Below are 21,360 nucleotides of genomic sequence, written 5' to 3' on the forward strand. Positions count from 1 at the left end.
AATTTTCTATTTTTTGTGTATTCATTCATTTATTCATTCATCTATCCAGTTTAGTCCTCAGGGAGCTGATGTATTGTGTGTGTTCATGTGTTCACTAACCTAAAAAAAAAAGTTTGAAAAGAAAAAACCTAATGTGTGTAATAAATAAGACTTTTACACTTATACGTTTAATAAATATTACTGCTTAGATTTGATTAGCTGAGAAAAACAGCTTAAGTCTTGTAGTGTTTTTTGCAGCTAACATCTGCATTTAGGGCTTTACTAGTAGTTTAAAACTGTTCATCAACAGTGTTGAACACATGAACGTAACGGTGTTGAACACAGCTCAGCCCAGTAGTCCTCCTGCTGAACTGTGACCAAAACACACTCAGAGGGGAAAATACGTGTCCGAGTTTGACGTCTGACTGTCGAGCAGATATTTTCCAAATGCCGTTGCGGTTTAACAAGAGGTGTGAGGTGAAATAAATTAGTAGGTGGCTTGTAGCGTTAGTTTAAGCTAGCAGGTGGCTACAATGCTAACGTTACCGTAAGCTAGCAGGAGCCGTTAGCTAACGGTAACGTTATGCCAGACGACCCAACATCAGCCTCTGGGAGTAGGAGCTGCTGCTTCTGTGGCCTTAACTATCAGCACGGCAACTTTAAACTGCTTTACCAGCTAGTTAGGTAGCTAGTTAGGCTAAACCGAGCCGCTGATAACTCATTTTCTACGTTGCTTTTACTGCCTGGACTAATAACTCCAGCATGGGGATGTGCTTACCGTGCCTTGGTGGAGCGGCGGACGACGTTGTTGTCACTCCAGATCCAGTAAGTAAATTCACGTAAACTTTTATTACAGACTGTGTCAGTAAATAAATGGAGGTTTTGTATTTGTATTTGAATATGAGACGTGACTTCATGCAAATGAATTGAGCCTAACTCTACGTGAATTTCATTAATCATCGGTAGGACACCAACAGGCCCTACTAGGTAATGTTTAGTAGGCGTTGACTGTGTTTGGCCTCAGTAAACACTGGCATGTTAACTATGCTCCAGGCCTCCAGGCTTTCAGTCGTAGCTCACAAGTATTCTCTCTCTCTCTCTCTGTCTCTCTCTCTCTCTCTCTCTCTGTCTGTGTGTTGTTTTTTTTTTTGTGTTTGTTAAGGACACAAGAAGGAGACAACTAGCAGAAGCCGCTGAGAAGAGACAAAAAGAGGTAGGTTAATCCATGTGGTGTGTTTGTGTTTGTTCGTGTGTGTCCGATGCTAAATGCAGTGTAAAGACGGTACATTCATACTCTTAGCTGCCAGATTATGAGTATGAGGTATGAGGTATACATTCAAATACACAACTCTGCACGAAATCCCACCATCATGAAGGGAGGATGTTGAATTCAGTATCTCCCAGTGTCATTTAACAGCAAAATCCACTACAGCCTCCAAAATAATTTTTAAAAAATCAACAGTGTAATCATTAAAACCTCTTTGAAGAGAGTTGTTCAGACTGTATTAGTTGTAGATAGACACACTGAGTGAACTAGTAGGTTAACAGAGCATGAAATAACTGTGTAGCCCTCTGTCAAATACTGTGTATACACCCCATTCAAGGTAGATGCACTTGACAGTGTAGTGAGTGATGTTTCTATTGTACAGAAAAGCCACTTGCAAACCCGCAAAAAGAGCCATGCTAAAGTTGTATCAAGGTAAGCAGACGTGGACCAGATTGAAAACTCCTCTTGGCCACGTGAATCTTTTGGATCGGCTAAATATCTCAATTGCCACGTGTTTCTGCTCCAAGCCACTGTTTTCATCTTTAAATCTCCTAACACCCTGACAATTCACACTTTCACTACCGCAGATGAAAGCATCGAACCCCTGGCACACAGTCACATCTCAGATAGCTGCTCCATCCTCTGTCTGAATCGCCTTATTTGGCAGTTGAATGTCCTTTCGCCAGCTAAGATTGAACTCACCTTGTGCTTTTTCAAAGGGTTGTGAAAATGCATGTTTCATAGGCTGTTTGTATGTACTTTTAACATGTAAACAAGATATAAGCACCTTGCTTGTTAGTGGTCATCATATTCTTCTCTCTTTTGCAGACAGCATACAGGGGTGTTAAAAATCCAGAAGCCGTCGAGAGGAAAAGGAAAAAGCAGGAAGAGATTGAGAAACAGGAGATGACCCCTTCTGTGTCTGGTGGCGGCGGGTTGAAGGTTAGTGATCCAGCATACAGTTCAGTGATCCTAAACCCATCTTTCACAAGTCATTGTCATAAAATACAGATTTATACGTGATGATGTAACTCAGTATCATCAAAATATTACACTAACCGATTTTTCCAGACGTTATATTGATATATCAACAGGCACTGAGACTTAATATTGTTCTGATAAATGTTCCCTCTCTGTTCTGCAGTGGCAGGTGGGCTGAAAATCGAAATGGTAAAACCTGAAGTCTTGACTCTGAAGTCCAAAACAACATAAAGTATTGCTGCAAGATGACTTGAGAGATGTTTGAACTGCTGTCCATTTTTTAATTTTTGTTTGCCTATTTCATGATGTGAGACAAACGGCTACAGTTGTCATGCTTCCTGCAAAACAAGCGATGAAGTGATTACAGGCACAACAGCAGGACTTGCCTCCTTGTTGCCAAGTTATACAAACCGGTTTGGACCTTCGGTCAAGTCAGGGATGACACCCAAACGTGCAGGCAAATACACATCCTACTGTATCAGTTTTATTTTGATTCAACAGTCTTACAGCAACTAACATTAGAATATGATTCTAAAGTCGGGCAGTAACTCTGACTGTCCTCAACTCTAAAGCTTTTTCAGTACTGTTTGGTTTTCATAGTTGGGAATCAATATTCATTGAAAATCCTTATTTGCCACATTACATTTTGTAAGAGTTTTCCAAAAATCTGTGACACATATGACACATTTTAGAAGTTAAACACAGTGTATGTGTGCGAAGCTATTTAAACGTGCTTATAAGCACCAAATTAACACTAGTTTCACCTTGTTTGGCAACACAAAGACTAGTGCAAACACTGCTATAAGTTATTGGTATTTACTGAACTTGTGATGCACTTTTCCTGTCCCTGGGGTATTTCCATGATCATTGCTGTGCGCATGTCACATGGGAGTCCCTTGTTGATGAGGAAGGCAATGCAAGGTGTTGCTATGTGCAGCATCGTGTAGTTGCTAATTTGCCGATTTAATCCGGAAGCACAAACGACCTGTAATTATAGTTTGCACTGGTCTTTGCTATTGCACCTTTTGAGAGAAGCCTTTTTGTTTTTCTTTCTCTGCATAATTTAAGTTTGTTGCATTGGATTATAATGTAAGCAAAACACTGATATGATGCCTGCTTAATTTAATAAGATATGAAACGTGTTTGTGAATTGCCATTTGACAAACAGAAGCTCTTGTTAGTCAGCAAATATGCTCGCTCACACTTGGGAGAGAATCATGAGCTACATCATGGAAATATGAAGAAACCGAAGGAAAAGAATAAGTGAAGTGTGTACAGTACATAATGAAGTATTTACTTTTGAATTGCTTAATTGAATGCATTTCTTACTGCCTTCACTTGATCCTTAAATGCTTCCGGTGCTCTCAACATTTTGTAGAAGAGGAAATCCAGCCAATGTTATTTGCTACAATAAATCACATTTCTGCTACTCTTGTGTGGATTTCATGAGTTGAGTTTTACAGGAAGAAGATTCGAGTTCAGATAAGATTTAGATTTGGTTGAAATTACATTTCATGCTTAGTTAAAAGTCTACAGTTGACAGCTGTTGAACATTTACCAGCATTTTTAAGTCTTGCTCACGTGAAAAAAGGTTTTATTTTCAAAGCAAACTCCTGTTTAAGGTTTTAGCTTTTGGTCAGAAAACTTACAGAGACCTGCTTGAAATATTTACAGACAGTAAATATCTCAAATTGTGACATTTAAAGTTTTGAATTTTTATTGAACATTCACATCTGAAAACAGAATTTGGATTCAGGTACTTAACATACAAACGTGTGGGTTACTCACACCAGTGATCTCATATCAAACCCACATATTAATTTTCCAGGGAAAAAGTTGTTCAAATTAATACAATGAATGATAACATTGTGAATTACATCTATTAATTGTATTGAAACCTTGGAAACCATTATTCAAGTTTCAATGATTGCACCACCTCTAGAGGTCAGTAATCTACAACAAATTAAAGAAATTCAGAGCCTCCAATGAGTAAATCTGCTGTATTATTATCGGTCATAAATCAACAAGGTTCTGGTTAACTACATACAGCATCTTGTACAGGTGATTGTCTGTGTTCTTACTATAGAAATTATATAAAACAGGAGCTATTCTAATAATGAACAGAATATGACAATAGTATAAAATGTATTGCATAGAATAGTAATTGAACATGTAAACAACCTAAGCGTTGCTTCATTTCCTGGCATAAGAAAAAGCTGTAAGATTTTATGACCAATGTCTTTTACAAAAATACCATACAGTGGACTTTCGTGTAAAGATTTGGACAGGAAAGTTTCCACTTGTCAAGTTCAGTTCAGAGCGTAGTACCCGCTCTAGTGAACACCCATGTATTCAATGTACTGTTTAGGATAACAATATCAGCCAAATGGCGAATTAAAAGAGGGGACAAAACTATACATTTCCTTACTGTAAAATTTCTACTTGCTCTCTACTGTTACACACACCAGCTTGCCAAGGAAGACTGGCTTCTCAAACATCCTGAAACCTCCACCACTTACTTAACTTCATTCAGAAAAAGTTCTGTTTTCACCATTAAGATGCAGCCAGGCACCGTAAGCCTGACTGACAACACGAAAGGAGCATGAAAATGTTCTACCCACTATTAATGATATGTCGCTTAAAATACAATTTAGTGATTGAAAACAAACAACTCTCAAGAGAAATGTACAGCTTGACTTTTACCCAGTTAACTCATATTATAATGATTGACACTTTTAAGAGCTGTCTACAGTTCTTTAAACCAAAATTGTTAAGGAGTTCTTAGTGTGAGTCCAGGCTTAATCTGCTCATAAACATCCGTTTCACTGAATCCTCTTTGACAGAGAAAACCAAGCCAAAGCATCACTATTATACAAGTGTGCTTTTTATGAATGAATGAAAGTGTCTGTAGCCATAATATGTATACGAACAGGGATATGTTACAAAGCCACATCCACTAGGCAGTAAACAATGGCAAGAAGGCATCCTCTTAGTCCTTTTGTTATTTGCGATTTTTCAGCCTCATGTCGTCACTTTTTGCCGCGGCAGTTGGCGGCCACCACCAGATAGCTGTCAGTTGTGAGGTCCTTGATGTTGGGGGACTTGCTGCTGCTGACAGGGGACGTCTTGCTCTCCACCCGGGAGATTTGGAGCATGCGGCATGGGTCGTGTTTCAGCAGGTAGCTCTCAAAGGTCTCCCAGCCACCACCGACACGCACCATCACGTGCTTGTTGTGCAGCATCTGCACAGAGAAATAGGATTTTGGTGTCATTTCTGATGTGTGTGTGTCAAAGGAGAAGTGGCTGTTGCTGAGCCCATCCTTCTACAGGACTAAAGTCATTTCACTAATTGAGGCTTTGGTCATCAGGCAGGAGTTGATTGAAGAGTTAAGCGTGGCTTTGATGTCTGAGGGGTTGATTAATCTCTCCATCCCTCACCAGCCTAATGCACAGAATGATTGATTCATCTCACTGTTTGATTTCTGGAATTACATAATACACAGGAGTCTGCAGCCATGCTAGCAGCTCTGTGAGACTGTACTTTGGCACATCAATGCTTAGAGCTGGACCAGACAGGTCCTTCCTGTCTATTTGTTGAGATTGTGTCTCTTTTGGTTTTATTTGTCTTCTGTAATGTGATGACGTCACGTTTAACTGTCTGTGCGGATTTTCTGACTCACATTGTTTTGTATTAATTATTTGCTCTCTACGTGTCCTACTGATGCTGCCATATTTCATCTGTTGCTTCATGTCTGTATTTTCTACTGTTCTCATGTTACTTGTGTGTGTTATTGTTTTTTAATGGTTAAATTGACAACAGTTTTGGCAAATACTGGCACATTTATGGTGATTTGATCAATGTGCGCTGTCCCTGTAAAATGAATAAAATTAAATGCCAACATGCTCACAATGACAATGCTAATAAGCTACTGCTAAGCAGGCATAATGTTTACCATGTTAACCATCTTAGGTTAGCATGTTATCATGTTAGCATTTACTAATTAACAATAAACACAGCTGAGGCTAATGGGAATGTTGTTAGTCTTGATTAGACCATGAATGTTTAAAATTAAAATAAAATTTCATGGCAGTCTATGGAATAGTTGTCGAGATACTTCAGTCTTGAAAAAAGTGGACCGACAGACAGACAGAACGACATTGTCATCCCTTGAGTCCAGCCACTGACATATGACAAAAAAAAAATTTAATTAGCAGAAATTACACACTGTGCTCTGCTTAACCAAGGAATTATATGCAGTGTTTTTTCATCATTCAATCTGCTCCAGAAATATGCCACCTGTCACATCAGGGCAAATTCTCAAGGTTGGGTACCATGGCAACATCGGCCAATATAATAAAGAGAAGAAGAAGAAGAAATAAAAGGCTCTGATATATTGGCTTCTCAGACACTGGCATACCCCAGAGGCTGTGAACATAAAACAAGTCTACCTCACTATGGAGCCCCCCACCTCATTAACACATCATTACTCCTCTACTAAAGCCTGTTTACTTAATGTCCTTCTCAGAAGAAACAATAAATAAACCAGTTATTATTGAGACTTTTAAGATGTTTTAAGACTGTTTGTCTGGGAATGATTCAGACAAATATCAAGTGAAATCGTTTGATAAAAAGGGTAAATTACCTCATGTGATTGTCACTTCACTCTGGCCTGATATGAGGCTTCCTGCCCTCCAGCAGCATAACATTCAACATTTATAAGCCTCTTAGAAGAATCAATCAAGAGGGCTCTGGTGGGGCAGTGTTTCCAATCACTTCAGGCTTCAGGCTCTGTGACTGTGGATTTAATGGACCTGTGTGATGCAGGGGGGTTTCAATCACGCTGCTTTGGGACAAGACCCTTGCTGGAGCCCATTCCCTCCTCAGCAGCCATGGGAAGGGCAGAGGCCCGGGGCTGAGCTGGGACAGCACTTCTCACAAACACTGCGGTGTTACTCTGCCCCCTTGTTGAGGCTACAACCACCTCATTTATTCTCAGAGCGGAGAAGGTCAGTCTCCCAGGCATTTACAGATAATTGTGGAGTAGACTCTAATATGTGCTGCATGCCACTGTTGTCCTTGCTTCCCGGCTGCCTACAGACGGCGACTGAGCCTAACCGTGCTCATGCCTTTTCTGTGGAAGCAGCTGCTGGGGGAGAAACCATCTAAGGAATTTTAATTAAAGTATCTTGACTGTGAAGAGTGCAGGCTGAGGGGAGGTTTAACACTTGCTTTGGCCCAATCAAGTAATGCATCGCACATACTGTGACTGGTGCATGTGATAACATAACACATGTAATTTTTTAATTCTGTCTACTCCTCTGTCTCCTCTTTTGCTCTTCCTGAGGTTTCCTCCTTTTTTCCTAATTTTTTCCCCTTTTTTTGGGAGTTGAGTGGTCTAAGAGGGAGATGCATGCTAGAAAAACTGTAAAGCCTTTTGAGGCAAATTTGTGATATTGATCTATATAAATGAAACTGACGTGACATGTTGAGCAGTGTAGTGTACATATAATACAGCAGACTGCATTGGACCAACACTGTGAGCTTCTCACCATTTGTCCTTGGTTGCTCAGCAACACAATAAAGACTGAAGCATTCAGTCATCAAAAAGGCATTAAATAATGATAAATATTCATTTGAACAGTATTCCGGCAGGATATAAGGGTCCTCATTAATACTTCAAAACAGCTTTGTTCATCCAAACCTCACAATAACTGAGATTTGATGTGTTTGAGATTTGATAGAAGTAGTTGCAATGTAATTGGCTGACAGCAGAGGGCATCCAAGAGTAAACCCTCTTGTGCATCTTCTCATTTTAAACATACAGTTGGCTTGAATCACGTTCTTAGAGGTGTGAAACCTGGTTGTGTGTTGCCAAGTAACCAGGATCCCAAGGGGACCACTGCTACTTCTCTAATCTGCATTAGCTTCCATTTATCTTTCTCCAACGGCCTTCATCCCTCCACTCGGAGAAACTCCAGTAACATTGCCTGGGCTGATGGATTCAATTATAAGATGTAATTAATGCAACAGCCAGTAACGGGTAATATAGCTCGGTAAAATATTTTCCATGTAATAACTTGGCCATCAGATCATATGAAAATGTGTAGATGTTATTTTCCCTTTATAGCCGGCGCGCCACATTATGTTTGGCTGAAGATGGACATTGTCGGAATACCATTACCAGTAAATGAGACCTCACAGCAAAGACGGGCTGTCCACACACACAATGGGTTACTTTCATCCAAAAGCCAGCCCCAAGTATCAGCATACTGCCATATGCTGTGTGACTGGAGAAGGGTTTGCACTGCAGTGTGAGACCTTATTGTTATATCAATCAAATAACCACAGTAGTATAATGTGATGCAAAATTGAACTGGCAAACAGGATGTGAGGTAGTACAAACAGCTGTACAATTTTAGCCACATAACATAGTGAAGAACACGTGGAATGGAAGTACTCAGGTGAGTACAAGTACTTCAAAATTGAACTTAAGTACAGCAGATGAGTAAACATACTTATGATGAAGTGCACTCCCTCAGCAATAAAACACTGCTTATATTTTTATCAGTGATATAATGCTCCGATAGAAAAACCAAGATTTTTATTTAGAATTTTAGTTTTTATGTTTAACTGGGTAAAGGATTTGAATACTTCTGTCACCACTGTTGCTACATATATATGAACCTTTTTGTAATAAACTCACCCGGATAAAAAGCATCTTCTCCCCAACACGGTATCGACCCTGTGACTGTCTCTCTACACAGAATTTATTCAGACATCTGCAGGGGGGATCATCAGCGATGTTTCTTACCTGTAATACACAAAGATTAACACATCGCTGTTGTTTCCACTCTTGTAATCAAAAATAGAAGCAAGACCAGAGGCTAATAACTACTGCCAACTTACAGCATCATCCAGCAGCTTCCCCGTACTTTTCTTGGCGGAACTGGCTTTGGTCGGAGTCGGAGATGGGGAAGGAGACGGGGAAGGGGATAAAGAGGGAGATGGAGGAAGGGGCTGAGCTGAAGATACAGGTGATGGAGGTGGTGGAGGTGCCTTTTCTTCTTGTTCAATCTCCTTCTCCAGTTTTATAAGGCCGGGAGGCTCCACATTGTACCTTGGCCACAGAAACAAAGAATGATGTCATAAGTGTAGAATCAAGAAAAAAGAAGCATACAGGAAAATAGTCATGGATGAATTCAAATAAGCTAAAGAGTAGAAATAAAAAGCAAGATCATACCGTGATGCTATTCGTCCCAACTCTAAAAGACAGAGGCACACTTCTCGTGGCTGCTTGTGCAGAACTACAGGGAGAGATCAAGTTTTAGCATTCAGTGATTACAGTATATAGGCATTGTATGTTTCTGGAAAAAAGGCAATGAGTGAGGATGAATGGCTGCGTGATGGCAAGAGGCACAGAAAGTTTAGCTCATGAACTTCATGCATTCGAAATGTTCCTCTCCTCTGCAACCCTGCTTAACCCAAATCAAAAGAAAAGGAGTATTGTTCAGACTGAGGTTGTGTATTCACAGGCTTGAGGCGTCTATTTCAACCTCACTCAGTATATGACCAGACAGTTTGGGTGGATGCAAGAAGTATGATGGATGTGACACACCACACCATGCATTACAGACAAAATATCCACTGCATGATAGCAAACCTGGTGTTGTTACATCTACTGCTGAAAAGATAAATCCATCCAGAGAAATAAAGGAAGAAAGAGAGAGAAAGAAAGGAGACAGGTGTCAGCCGCTGCCATTGTCTACAGTATTTTCACAACATTTTATACCATAATTACATGTCCATGGCATGTGAAGGTGCAATGTTTGCCTTGGCCTGCGCCTCAAGAAATGATTTGCATAGTTTAAATCGCTTAGCGGCGGTCGACCAGCCATTATTCAGACAATGCAAGTATGTACACATATTCTAGGTATTTGTGTCACTGAGGGGGTTACATACTGTGCATCTGATTGTAAGGATATTTCAGTCCAGGCATATTTTAACTGCAAGAATATTTCAGTAACATATCAGGCAGAAAATCAGATTAGAGAGACATGGATAAAACACAGAGTGAGGAAGAGAGCAAAATATCCCGACTCTGGGCTGAGGAAAACATTTGCATAGCGTTGGCCTACTTTCTCACTAACTCACACCCTTCTGTCTGTGCTTCCTTTGTTTTACTCCAGACATTTTGAGCATGAGCACAGTATTCGAGATGTCCTTATTGTCAGGTTGAGCTGCTCACATCACAGTGATCCCAGCAGACCACTGCCCTCGTGAGCTTTTGTCAAAGGAGTTGAAGCACAGCCTGGAGATGTGAGTCCTCTGAGCCACAGAGCGGAGGAGAGGGAAGCAGTGCAACCTGCGTAACGCTCTACCTGCACAATCAATCTATTCACAGGAGAGTGAAACCTGAGTCCAGTGCCCTGGAAGTGCCAGTGATAGCCAAAGCAGGATAATGAAGCCTTTTTATAGACTACCCTGTTTGTCTGACATTCAGATTTTCTAACGTTCTAACGTACATGGCAGAAAAAGAGCAGACTCACCTAAATCCTCTGACTCAAACAGACATGTTTCTCCAACTCCGACCTTACGACACCAGGCCAGGAAGTTGGCTGTGTTGTCCCGTGCAAAAAAGGAACCGGAGGGTGCGCTCTGCCGACAAGGTATCCTCCGATAGGGAATACTCTGCGTGAGACAAAGAGAGGTTGGTAGATGTCTTTATATAGACTGCACAAAAACGAACCCAAGCTGGAGATTATCCCCTAACTTTCAGTGATGAATAGTACTTGGACAAAGAGCTGAACATGAAATCTTACTTTGTGTTTGACAAAGAGAAAACAAACCTCTACCAGGGTGACTTGTCCAGCCCAACCCCCCAAATTTCCATCAAAACACAGAGCCACACACTATTTATCTACACTGATTTCTTCTCCATCTGCTGAGGCTCTAGTTTCAGCTCAGGATCAAGGACCCTTTCCATACAGATCAATATGGGAGATGGCGGGTTAAAAATCCAGGGCTACTTTACCAGGCCTTCCACGATTTGGGATCAAATGACATGCTTATGGCTCTCAGCCCCCACACGGTCTGTTCAGGGAGATTTATGCGCCTTGCTGTGGTTTTATACAGGATATGTGCGTCTGCGCTATGAGAAAGGTGCAATGAGCTCATGCTGGAAATATGCAGGCTTTTGTGGGTATTTTCTTTTCTTTCCAGGCTCTCTTTTTGACTTTTTTTTCTGGAACCCTTTCTGTTGTTGAATATCTTTGCATTCCTGGAGAAATTGTGAGCCACATTGCCAGTGTCCTTTGAACAATCATAATGACATGTTATTATTTCTGTGGTTGCTTGCTGAATTATCTGCACCTTTATATATAATGTATATGATCATATAAATAAATCATATATATAGTATATATGATAATTGCACAGGAGGTATGTTTGGAAGATGTTAAGTGAACTAAAAGGGAAAAGGGAACTAATAACAAGGATAAGGAGGTACTTAACTTCAATTTTCTTTCACTCAGGAAGATTAGGAACTTTATGATTTAAGTACATCTTAAATATTTTAAACATCTCCACCTTTATAACTGTATTGCTCACTTTAAAGGAATCTTCTGACTTTTTGGGAATTTTTGTCACGTCTGTTTAACATGAAGCTATCACAAGCAGCCACTTAGCTTGGCTTAGCATAAAGACTGAAAACAGGGAAACAGCTAGCTGGGCTTTGTCAAACAGTTATAAAATCCGCCAATCTGCACCTTTAAGGCTTGGGAGGGTTATGTGCCGAACTTTTTCTGAAGCAGTAACTTCCTGGAGTCTCCACTAGTCCCACCCAAGTAATAATCGACTCTAAACCCCCATAAAATGGCCAATTGTCATTTGACAGTTTAAACAAACAAGATATACCATCTTAATTAATGAGCTTTAGAGGTGCTTTAGGCAGATTTTTTAGCTTTAGACAGAGCCAGACTGGTTGTTGCCGCCCATTTCCAGCTTTTGTGCCAAGCTAAGCTAACAGAGTGATGGCTGTAGTTTCACATGTATTGGACAGAGATGGGAGTGTATCCATTTTCCTCTGTAACTCAAAACCAATAAAGCGAGTATTTCCTAAAATGTTGAATGTTTGCTTTAAATTTGCGTAGTATGGCAATACATTTTAACAGTTAATGGGGTGGTGGTATTAAACTTGGCACATGGGAATAATATGGCAAGAGAGAAATGCCATCTAGTAACTATGAATTGATGTAAACAAGTGGGAAGATGTGTGAGAGACATTGTTTCTCTCTGCTGGAATCATTTAAGCCGCTCCGCACATCCCACCAACTTATAATGGGGCTTGAGAGCAGATTGTAGTTTTCATTAAATGGTAAACTATAACAGTGAACAGCTACAGCTTATAAAGTGCCTTGATGAGTTACTAAAGCAACAATTGTTTGACATGATTTATAAACTTAAAATGACACAAGATAAGGTACAGTGCGCCTGGCATGGAGAATATGATTGAACCTGACTGGCTCATTGAACTGAAAGCTCCACATGTGTGTAGTCTGACATGGACACAGTGATAAATCATGAAACTACAAAACATCATAATGCATCTTTGTTGGATTTTAAAAACCGAGTCGCGGGTCAGGGGTAGACCATTCTACCTTTTTTTTCTGACTCCTATCTGTCTCAGCACTCCTTTGTTGGCCTCCATGATCAATAGGCTCCTCTATTTCAATGACTCCTCTGCCGTCCCACGGTCATTGACCTCAAGTATTTCCTCACATCTGTGCTGCAACACTCACACTGAGATCAGGAGACTCACCATCATCAGCACAGTGATGCCTCAGTGCAAACATCAACAACTCTCACTAAAGAGCCAACAAAAGAGTCTTTTGCTTCCTTCCCTCTGAACAGAAACATTCCCTGATCAGTGTTTCCCTCTGTTAGAAACATGTAATCCCACTGAGCACCAGATGTCATATTTTTCTTGTACTCAGCACTTGACAATGAGATCATTTCATTTCATTTTATTACTTTTTACATGAAAATGTGCTCAATACTCCAGGATGTTTGTATGGACTTATATATACTGGACACAAGTGGAAACACAAGCTAAATATTTCTGTTTTTTCCTTTGATTTGTCAGTAATATGCTGAAGACATCAAACCTTCTTGCAGTAGCTGGATTTGTATCTCGCTGGGTTTGTTTTCTTAAGCACCGACCCCTGAAATATACGATTGCAAAGTTTGCTTGGGTTGAATAACAGATAACAACTTGCAAGGTTACTCTTTAATCTCGTCAAATATATTAAACCCTCATTCAAGGCTCACAAGAAATGAACATTTCAGTTAGTTCTGCCAATTCTCACAGGGGATGTGGGGCCCCATCAGTTAATGTCTCCTTGCGAGCCTTATTTTTTCTTTTTCACCCCGCTGAAGGCTGCAGGCCCCATCCCCCATCCAACCCTTTGCTTTCTGAAATTGTGGAGCTCTTTGCAAAGTTGGGATTCATGGTTGCTGCTGAGCTGGCAAACCCCATCAACAAGTGAGATCTATGCCCGGGGTAGATATCACATATAATGCTATTTACCTTTCTTCAACAGTGTCTCTCTGTCTCTGTATTAGTCTCCAAAGATTATGGTATCAACATTTCTTTGAGAGAGGAGGGAGTCTATGAGTATAGCTTTTATTGATCTTATTGATGGAAACCTAATATCAGGGTTCCCTTTCTCAGTGAGAGTCAATAAAACTTCAATAAAGTTATTTTCAAGCAGTCTGGTCCCCATAAATTATACAAACATACAGGAGTTCAATAGATCGTTTGTGTGGCAATACAGGAAACTGGATTTGAGTTAAGAACCAACATGTATGACTTAGTATGTCAAGATTTCTTTTCTAATCAAGCAGGAGATCGTTAAAACAGTTGAGACCACAGTGAATATTAGTCAGAAGGACTTAATAAGTTACTGCCTGAACATTTCTTCCTCACTCAGAATGAATCCTCTGTCGAATCATTCAAATCATTCAGTCAGTCCAAGTCAAGATCTGACTCCCAGATTAGTGTTTTCACTGTAACCGTTATCATGCCAGACTACTGTAATCCTCAGCTTTCTCCGTACCTTGCCGTTGCCAAGAGCAGGCAGCTCTCCATTACTTTGCCTGAACTTCTCCTGTAGTGTCTCAGCCAGCTGGCACAACAGGAAGCCATTGTCTAAGCGATCCATGAAGCTCTCAGCGGTGATTTCCAGACCTGACCAGGGGACACATAAAGAAAGCAGAGAATCCAGCAATAAATTCAACATAAAAATTCTCATTTTAGAACATATATACAGCATAAGGAAATAAAATGTAATCTCCAGTCCATTCTCAGTTGATGTAATGTTATTGACTCTCAGAAAACGCCTGGCTGATTGAGCTTGGCCTGTGCTGCGCGGCTTAGGCAGCCCTGTGAAGCCAAATGTTCAAATATTACAACATGACTTGAGGGAATCTGGGGGGATTTTCTGGTAGTGCACCGTGGGGCGGCAAAGACCAGGTCACATGGAAAGGGGGCATTTGGTTGCGCACAGTAATGCCTCATTATCCTGCACAGTTGCAGAGATAGATTGGTGATCAACATGTGGTGTCCAGTTGACTGACTTCCAGAGGACCATTCCTTCTTAGTTAGATCATTGTGAAATAGGAGGCGGTGGCAGGGGGGTGTCTGTGGAAAGAAACCGGAGAGATTTTTTTTTTTTTAATCCCTTTTCTGTTTCTTATAGGAGGAGGGGTCTGGGGGTTCGATGTTTAATGAGTTCCAAATGTTGTAATTGAGCCCAGAGAAGAGAGATTGAAATCTTGAGAAATACTCAGTGAGCTCCCGTCTTATATGCTCAAACTCTCCCTCGCTCCGTCGCTGTATGAGGAAAATATATTCCAGAGGGTGCTCAGAGAAACATTTAAACTCAAATGCTCAGTCCTATAAATTGCTCAGTTCCTCCAACCTCCCATCACAACAACAATATGACTCATCAGTATAACCAAGCATCCGCCTCCCACTCAATCAGTGGACACATCGTTACACCGCACCGCTCCTCCCACCCAAAACTGTAAAACCTGCCGAGCACATCACCACCTTCCTTCTCAGAATTTTTAGGTGCTGGACACACAAAAAACCTGACTTCAACCAACAAATTGGTTCAATACCGTGTGTTTACTGGAAACACATGGATGCTCAAGCTTCTGAAGCCTTTTTTGTCCTTGATCCCTCACCACAGCAGACCAGAGGTCTCTAGCTCAGCTGGTTCCAGCCCAAACACACGAACCGCCACAGATAACAAAGAAGACACTGAAGTTGTTTTAGGTTGCTCACACACAGGCAGGAGCCAGTTTCAGGAAATTAATTGAGCTGATTTGAAAAATGAGTGTTGGGCTGTATACAGTCTGCGGGATATTCCTTAGAGTAACTCATTGGGAGAACAGTTTTTAACCATATTAAGCTAGTTCAAAGCAAATTTCGAAGAAAAACCTCAAATAATGTTGTGAATCAGAGGACTACCTCTCCTCTTAAAGACTAGACAGTCTTCAGCAAGCCTTAAAATGCTGGTTTGCCTGCGGGAACTTCAGCAAAAAGTTCTATACTGGATGGTCACTCTTGTCACTGGAAGTCCTTAACTTTAACTTCTTTTTACTATTGAATATTAGATATTAAATATTGATTTTTCTCCAGGCTCAAATGAAGCATAGTGAGTCTATCACGTGTGTTCACTCACACCTGATTAAATTTGAGTCACTGGGGTCAAATTAGATCCTCAGATCCTCTGAGTGCTTCGTGCATTTGTTTTGTGCCTGCACTGCTGAAGAAGTAAACTACACAGAGCAATTTATTGTGCAATAGCAACCTTGCACAAAGCTTCTGCTGATGTTCCCTCTGCTGCTTATTCTCCACCACTGGCTATGCATTATTTGAGAGCTCTTAATGGCGCCCATTATTCAATTAAGGTAAATCTATAGGAGAGCGTGTGAATGTGGAAACTGGTTCACACATTCTAGTGACTCTAAAATAGTTTGTAATGAGGTTCAGATTGATTCCAGTCCCCTGTAGAGGTGTTAACATCAGCAAAAACCAGTTCAATCAATGTTAAAAATAAGGATATTTTTCAAAGCTATTTTCGAGGACGGCATTTTGAATGAATCAGCAACAGCATCTTGTATTTGTAAGGCTGTTTTTGTGGACAATTAACAATTTACCATAAAATGAAGCCTTATAGTGCAACAATAAGAAATAAAACTATTCAAAAACATTAAAAAGCATTGAAACACATTATTCTAATACAACCTGTTTATGACCAAAAGACTAAAGGGAGATTTCAACAAAACTCAGGCCCACTTTGTCTGGTATATTGTTAATTTGAGCCAATGTAAGCTGAAATAAGCCTGGTGCTGACTTACTACCTGAAGTTTCCATTAACAGAAATTTACGACTGATTGAGAAGCAAAGATATTTAGGAAGGCAGGATTACTGCTAAGGTGTCAGATGTGTCGTGTGTTTTTCGCTTACCGAGAATATTAGTGAGCCACAGGGCCAGGTCTTCCTTCATAGGCAGCAGGCTGGCTTCGTGTCGACTGGCCAGCCACTGGTGGTACTGCTGCATGTCTGTGAGGCCGGGGCCACTGGGCTGTTTGGGGCTCAGGGAGCTGCACATGGTTCCCTACTGACCGCCTGAGGAAGGAGAGGAGGAGGACAGACAGTGAGTATGAAGGTAACACCTGTGTCATACAATATAGCAGATCTGAGATAAATACTTCATTTAGGTGGTCACTCAACTCCAGTGATATTTTTATAAATCATTGTATTGACCCCTTGTATCTTTATACATTTATGTGTATAATGCATGTACACAGAATATGTGAATATGTATGTGCTATAAGTGTGTATGAGAATACAGATTTATTTCAAGGCTTCAACTAACGATCGTTTTCATTATCGATTAAGCTTATTTTCTTGATTATTTCCCCAGAAAATAGAGAGCAGTTCCTATTATGATTTCCCAAAGTCCAGGGTGGTGTCCTCAAATGCCTTATTTAGACTGACCACCAGTCTAAAACCCAAAGATTTAATCTGACAGTGATGTAAACCAGAGGAAAACAGTGAATACTCACATTTAATGAGCTGAAACCAGAGAACAGTATTCTCTCTGGAGAAATTACTAAACCAAAATAGTTAAATTTTAAAAATAAATCTGGCCACAGACTAATAATTCATTTGAGCTCTAACCTACATGCCACATATACTGCAGCTCTTCAGAAAATAAAGACCCTCTGAACATTTCATGATTTAAATGATCATGACAATATTCTTCATTAACAGCTGATATCCAGGCCCAATATTTCCTACAGGAGAAGAGGAGGATCAAATGGATACAAGAGAAGAGGGATCACAGTGCTTTTGTCCTGTTGGCCAAATCCTGGTTTGGTTTACTGTCCACCTGATGACAAGAGACGTTCTCATGGACCCTGACAGCACAGATCCTGTCCTCCTCTTCACTGGACAAGAGACATTTTATACCAGCCAGTGTCATACAGTGGGACTTCTATTCAACAAACAGCAGACACAAACAAAGAGCTCCTTCAGATTACTCTGCAACCTATGATACAGTCTATCATAGAGTCTAAATCAATCCAATGTTGTTGAAAAAGGCAGGTCTTACATTACAGCCTGATGGAGAGACTACATTTGACATCAATATTCAGAGAAACATCCAACAGCTACTTACTGCCTGCAAAGTAAAGTCATTGAGTAAATGACATATTTCTCACAGCCTTTTCCAATAACGTGCTGCAGTATGCCAAAGCACTCAATTTCCAAGCTTTAATGTGAAAATCTTTTACATTTCAGTCCGGTGTCACTCCATTAGTGGATTTGCTGCTGAGACAAGTGAGTAATTGACAAAACAACTGGGCACCAGATGTAAGCCCTGAGCACAGTAACAGCACACATTGACAGCTCTACAGTTATAATATTCACAGTTTAAAAGCTTGGGTGCTGCGATCACCTCTCCAAAATACACACTGACATGGAAAGAAAGAGTGTGTGACTTAGAGAAGCCAACTTCAAGGCTTAGAGATGGTGGCATCACAAGGATCCTGGTGGGTTTATATCTGCCCAAAGGCTGTTAGCCATGTAATCAAATGAATATTCTAAGAATTAAAAAGAAGGGAATAGAATAAACAACATCATCAGTGGAGTTCTTTTAAAAAAGTGATCTTTAATGTACCAGATGGCAGTGAATGAGCCAAGAGAGACATCTTAGCTTCTCTATTGTTACAAATTACTAAAGATGATATGGTTGATATGATTTTGTCTGTTCTACTGTATCCTTTCAAGCTGCATTAAAGAAACAGAAAGGAAGTTGAATATATTGCACATTTTAACAGTGAAGTTTTGCCTCCAGCTTGGATACAAGCAGGAAAATCGGACATTCCCCACGGTAGGCAAATGGCAGCAACAGGATATTTGATGCAAATCATTACAAGGGCTTATTTAAACAAGGAAGCAAAGCCGCCATGAACAATTACTTTATAGTCTGTGATAGCTGAAGATTTCCTCTGAATACCGAGGGAGTGTAACACAATGTGAGGAATCTGACCTTTAAAACTGTGTAACATTTCAAGGTCCCTCCAGAGTTGGCTGTAACCTAATCACACTGTGGTGCAACACTGGACATCAGGACCTTGATGTCCGACCAAGGTCGTCTTATCTTCCTGAGGACAAGAGCTCCTCGTTGTGAACTCACACTAAACTCTGGAGCTCAGCACTCACACACAGGTGCTAGATTCCCATGTCCGCTGTGGTGCAGGCTGACAGACAGAACAAGGGCACTGGGACAACGTCTCATGTCTCACTGTACAAGACCCAATTCACTGGTGTTAGGTGTAAATACAAACATGGGTATTAGGCACATGTGCTAACGGGAAACATGCAAAATACATCGATTTTCTATCACAATGAAGATTTTATCTTAAATGTTGTTCTGTCACCCGTCAGTGGACAAGTGACTTTGGGAAATGATCATTTATCTTGATGTAAATGTTAATCTTAGCTCAAAAGCTGTATTCTTCTCGACAGGATCGTGAATAAACCTCATGCTGGTTTTCCTCCTCTTTCTCCCAGGAAAGACACACAACCAGCTGATGATAAACATACCTGGTTCCTCTCACCACACTGTAGCCTGACCTCTTCAACTGCAGGCCAAAAACACAGCCAACACGCCACCACTCTGCTGGGCTTTATGTGGCATGTGCCATCCACTGAACTTGCTGCGATGTTGTTTTCAAAATCAGATTCAGAATCTGACAATAGACTCAGGCTTAGAATCAGACAAAGATAAACTTTATACCCCAAAGATATTCATATATACATTTTCTCTGTCTCCAAAGAGAGAGCCTCATGACATACCACAGCTGGTTCCAGACTGCTCCAGGAAAGGCATACGGATGGGAATTTCAACTGCTGAATCACATCAATTAGAAAAAAACAAGAGTGTCTCTGTCCTCCTAACCCTTGCCGCCCTTTCACGCTTTTCTCCTCCACAACAGTAAACTGATCTGGAGGCTGATTTCTCCATTTAAACAAGGGAACTCAGCATGTTTCCACTGCAGATAAGTACTGTGTGTGTTGTGGGTGAGTGTTGCATTCAGGTATCAGATTATATCGCCGGCTGTGGTTGGTAAAGTACAAAGTCTCGAGCAGAAAACATCAACAAAAGGAGAATATTCTGCTGTATGATCTAACATATCACAATACAGAGAACTTAATAAGCCCACAGCACAGAGCTCATTCAAACATCCACAATATCAGATCAAACATCCAAATACCACTGTTGAATGTCACAAATCCTGAGCTGTTATCTTGCTCTGATTTATCTATAATTTCAAAATCTAATGGGATTTTCACCATCAACAAACTGCATTTAAGACAGACAATAGGAATACTGTCATATATTTCTGTACTATAAAGCTCCGTGGCTGTTTTGTCTAAATTTAGTGCAATAAATTGGTGTTGGACTGTGCCGCCTTGGACTCTTAAAACACTCGCAGCGCATTTAATTTGCAACTGTAATAAGATTTTAAAGCTGGCTCCTCTCTCACAACTGTTACAAATAAAACCAGCCACAATAGACACTTCACCACTCTGGAAATATAATCAAGGGACGACGCCTGATGTGTTATGACTGAAATCCAGTTGAGAATCCACTAATTAAAACTAATGAAATGACTTGTAGCTACAAGTGAAGAAAATATGCCAGATTCTGTGTAATTAAAAAATGCCTTGCACTGCATTTGACAGAAATGAAAAACATAGACTTAATATCTTTTTGGCTGTCAAGAAGTGAAGCTTAACTGAGTCCACGCTTTTAAATAAGCCAAGGAAGATGGCATTATTCTACAAAGCACACATCCCTCTGATGAGATGAGCAAGGAGCTATACAGTCCAACTTACATCCTCCCCAACCTAAGACAGAATATGCATACAGACATCCAAAAGTCTGGAATTCATTTGCCATTAAGAGTACACGAATGCAATTTATTGCATGAATTAAAAAAAAAAAAGATATGTTCTGTGCTCACCCTGAGGGTTCAGCTCGTTGGTGCGCACCTTCCTCTCACTCGTCCTGTGAGCGGCTGGATCCCAGTTTTCATGCTTTTCACAGCGGTGCACCGACTCACAGGTTAGACTCCAAAACACTAAACCAATGTGGACTGGGGAGGTCTTTCTCACTGCGCATTTGCACAAGGATCTGACTGCACATACACACACACACACACACACACACACACATTCACACTCAATGCACGCTGCTGCTGCTGATGATGATGATGATGATGGGAGGGAAGTTTGATCCTGCTTGCAGTGCCTCCCTCTCTCCTCTTTGTGTTGCTTCAATGTGACATTTCTGGACTGAATTCAGCGGGTCAGTCTGAGACATTCAATCCTTCGATACACTTTGATTTCGTGGATTTGTTTTCTCTAAGTGTGCTCATGTAATCTGATGCAACGAACACACCCTGACCATGTCCAATCTGCACTTATGTTTTACTGTCATGATTAAATTTGAATGACACGCGTTTTGTATTTGTAATTAAGTGGTAAGTAATT

General features: G+C 40.6%; 2 protein-coding genes across 2 annotated transcripts; one reads left to right on the forward strand and one right to left on the reverse strand.

Annotated features, from left to right (window-relative positions):
• Window positions 1–341: 341 nt before the first annotated feature.
• Window positions 342–3,656, forward strand: svip (small VCP interacting protein). The gene is made up of 4 exons (XM_070830249.1): window positions 342–804; window positions 1,142–1,192; window positions 2,075–2,188; window positions 2,391–3,656. The coding sequence occupies exons 1-4, from the start codon at window positions 742–744 to the stop codon at window positions 2,403–2,405; spliced, it is 243 nt and encodes an 80-aa protein (XP_070686350.1). The 5' UTR covers window positions 342–741; the 3' UTR covers window positions 2,406–3,656.
• Window positions 3,657–3,967: 311 nt separating this feature from the next.
• LOC139201035 (growth arrest-specific protein 2) lies at window positions 3,968–20,976 on the reverse strand. Its single transcript, XM_070830247.1, has 8 exons — window positions 20,832–20,976; window positions 16,762–16,923; window positions 14,342–14,472; window positions 10,775–10,916; window positions 9,469–9,532; window positions 9,135–9,345; window positions 8,932–9,039; window positions 3,968–5,469 (listed from the first exon to the last, which is right to left on the reverse strand). The coding sequence occupies exons 2-8, from the start codon at window positions 16,904–16,906 to the stop codon at window positions 5,257–5,259; spliced, it is 1,014 nt and encodes a 337-aa protein (XP_070686348.1). The 5' UTR covers window positions 16,907–16,923; window positions 20,832–20,976; the 3' UTR covers window positions 3,968–5,256.
• Between the last annotated feature and the right edge of the window lie 384 nt (window positions 20,977–21,360).

Source organism: Pempheris klunzingeri, chromosome 5 (assembly GCF_042242105.1).
Source record: "Pempheris klunzingeri isolate RE-2024b chromosome 5, fPemKlu1.hap1, whole genome shotgun sequence".
NCBI lineage: Eukaryota > Metazoa > Chordata > Actinopteri > Acropomatiformes > Pempheridae > Pempheris > Pempheris klunzingeri.

What these genes read in the sequence shown, in the direction of transcription:
- svip (XM_070830249.1), top strand. Translation starts at nt 742, where the DNA reads ATGGGGATGTGCTTACCGTGCCTTGGTGGAGCGGCGGACGACGTTGTT. An exon ending in TTGTTGTCACTCCAGATCCA is followed by an intron (nt 805 to 1,141) that starts GTAAGTAAATTC and finishes GTGTTTGTTAAG; the next exon opens with GACACAAGAAGGAGACAACT. An exon ending in CTGAGAAGAGACAAAAAGAG is followed by an intron (nt 1,193 to 2,074) that starts GTAGGTTAATCC and finishes TCTCTTTTGCAG; the next exon opens with ACAGCATACAGGGGTGTTAA.
- LOC139201035 (XM_070830247.1), bottom strand. Translation starts at nt 16,906, where the DNA reads ATGTGCAGCTCCCTGAGCCCCAAACAGCCCAGTGGCCCCGGCCTCACA. An exon ending in CTGCTCTTGGCAACGGCAAG is followed by an intron (nt 10,917 to 14,341) that starts GTACGGAGAAAG and finishes TGTCTCACGCAG; the next exon opens with AGTATTCCCTATCGGAGGAT. An exon ending in GGAAGCTGCTGGATGATGCT is followed by an intron (nt 9,040 to 9,134) that starts GTAAGTTGGCAG and finishes TGTGTATTACAG; the next exon opens with GTAAGAAACATCGCTGATGA.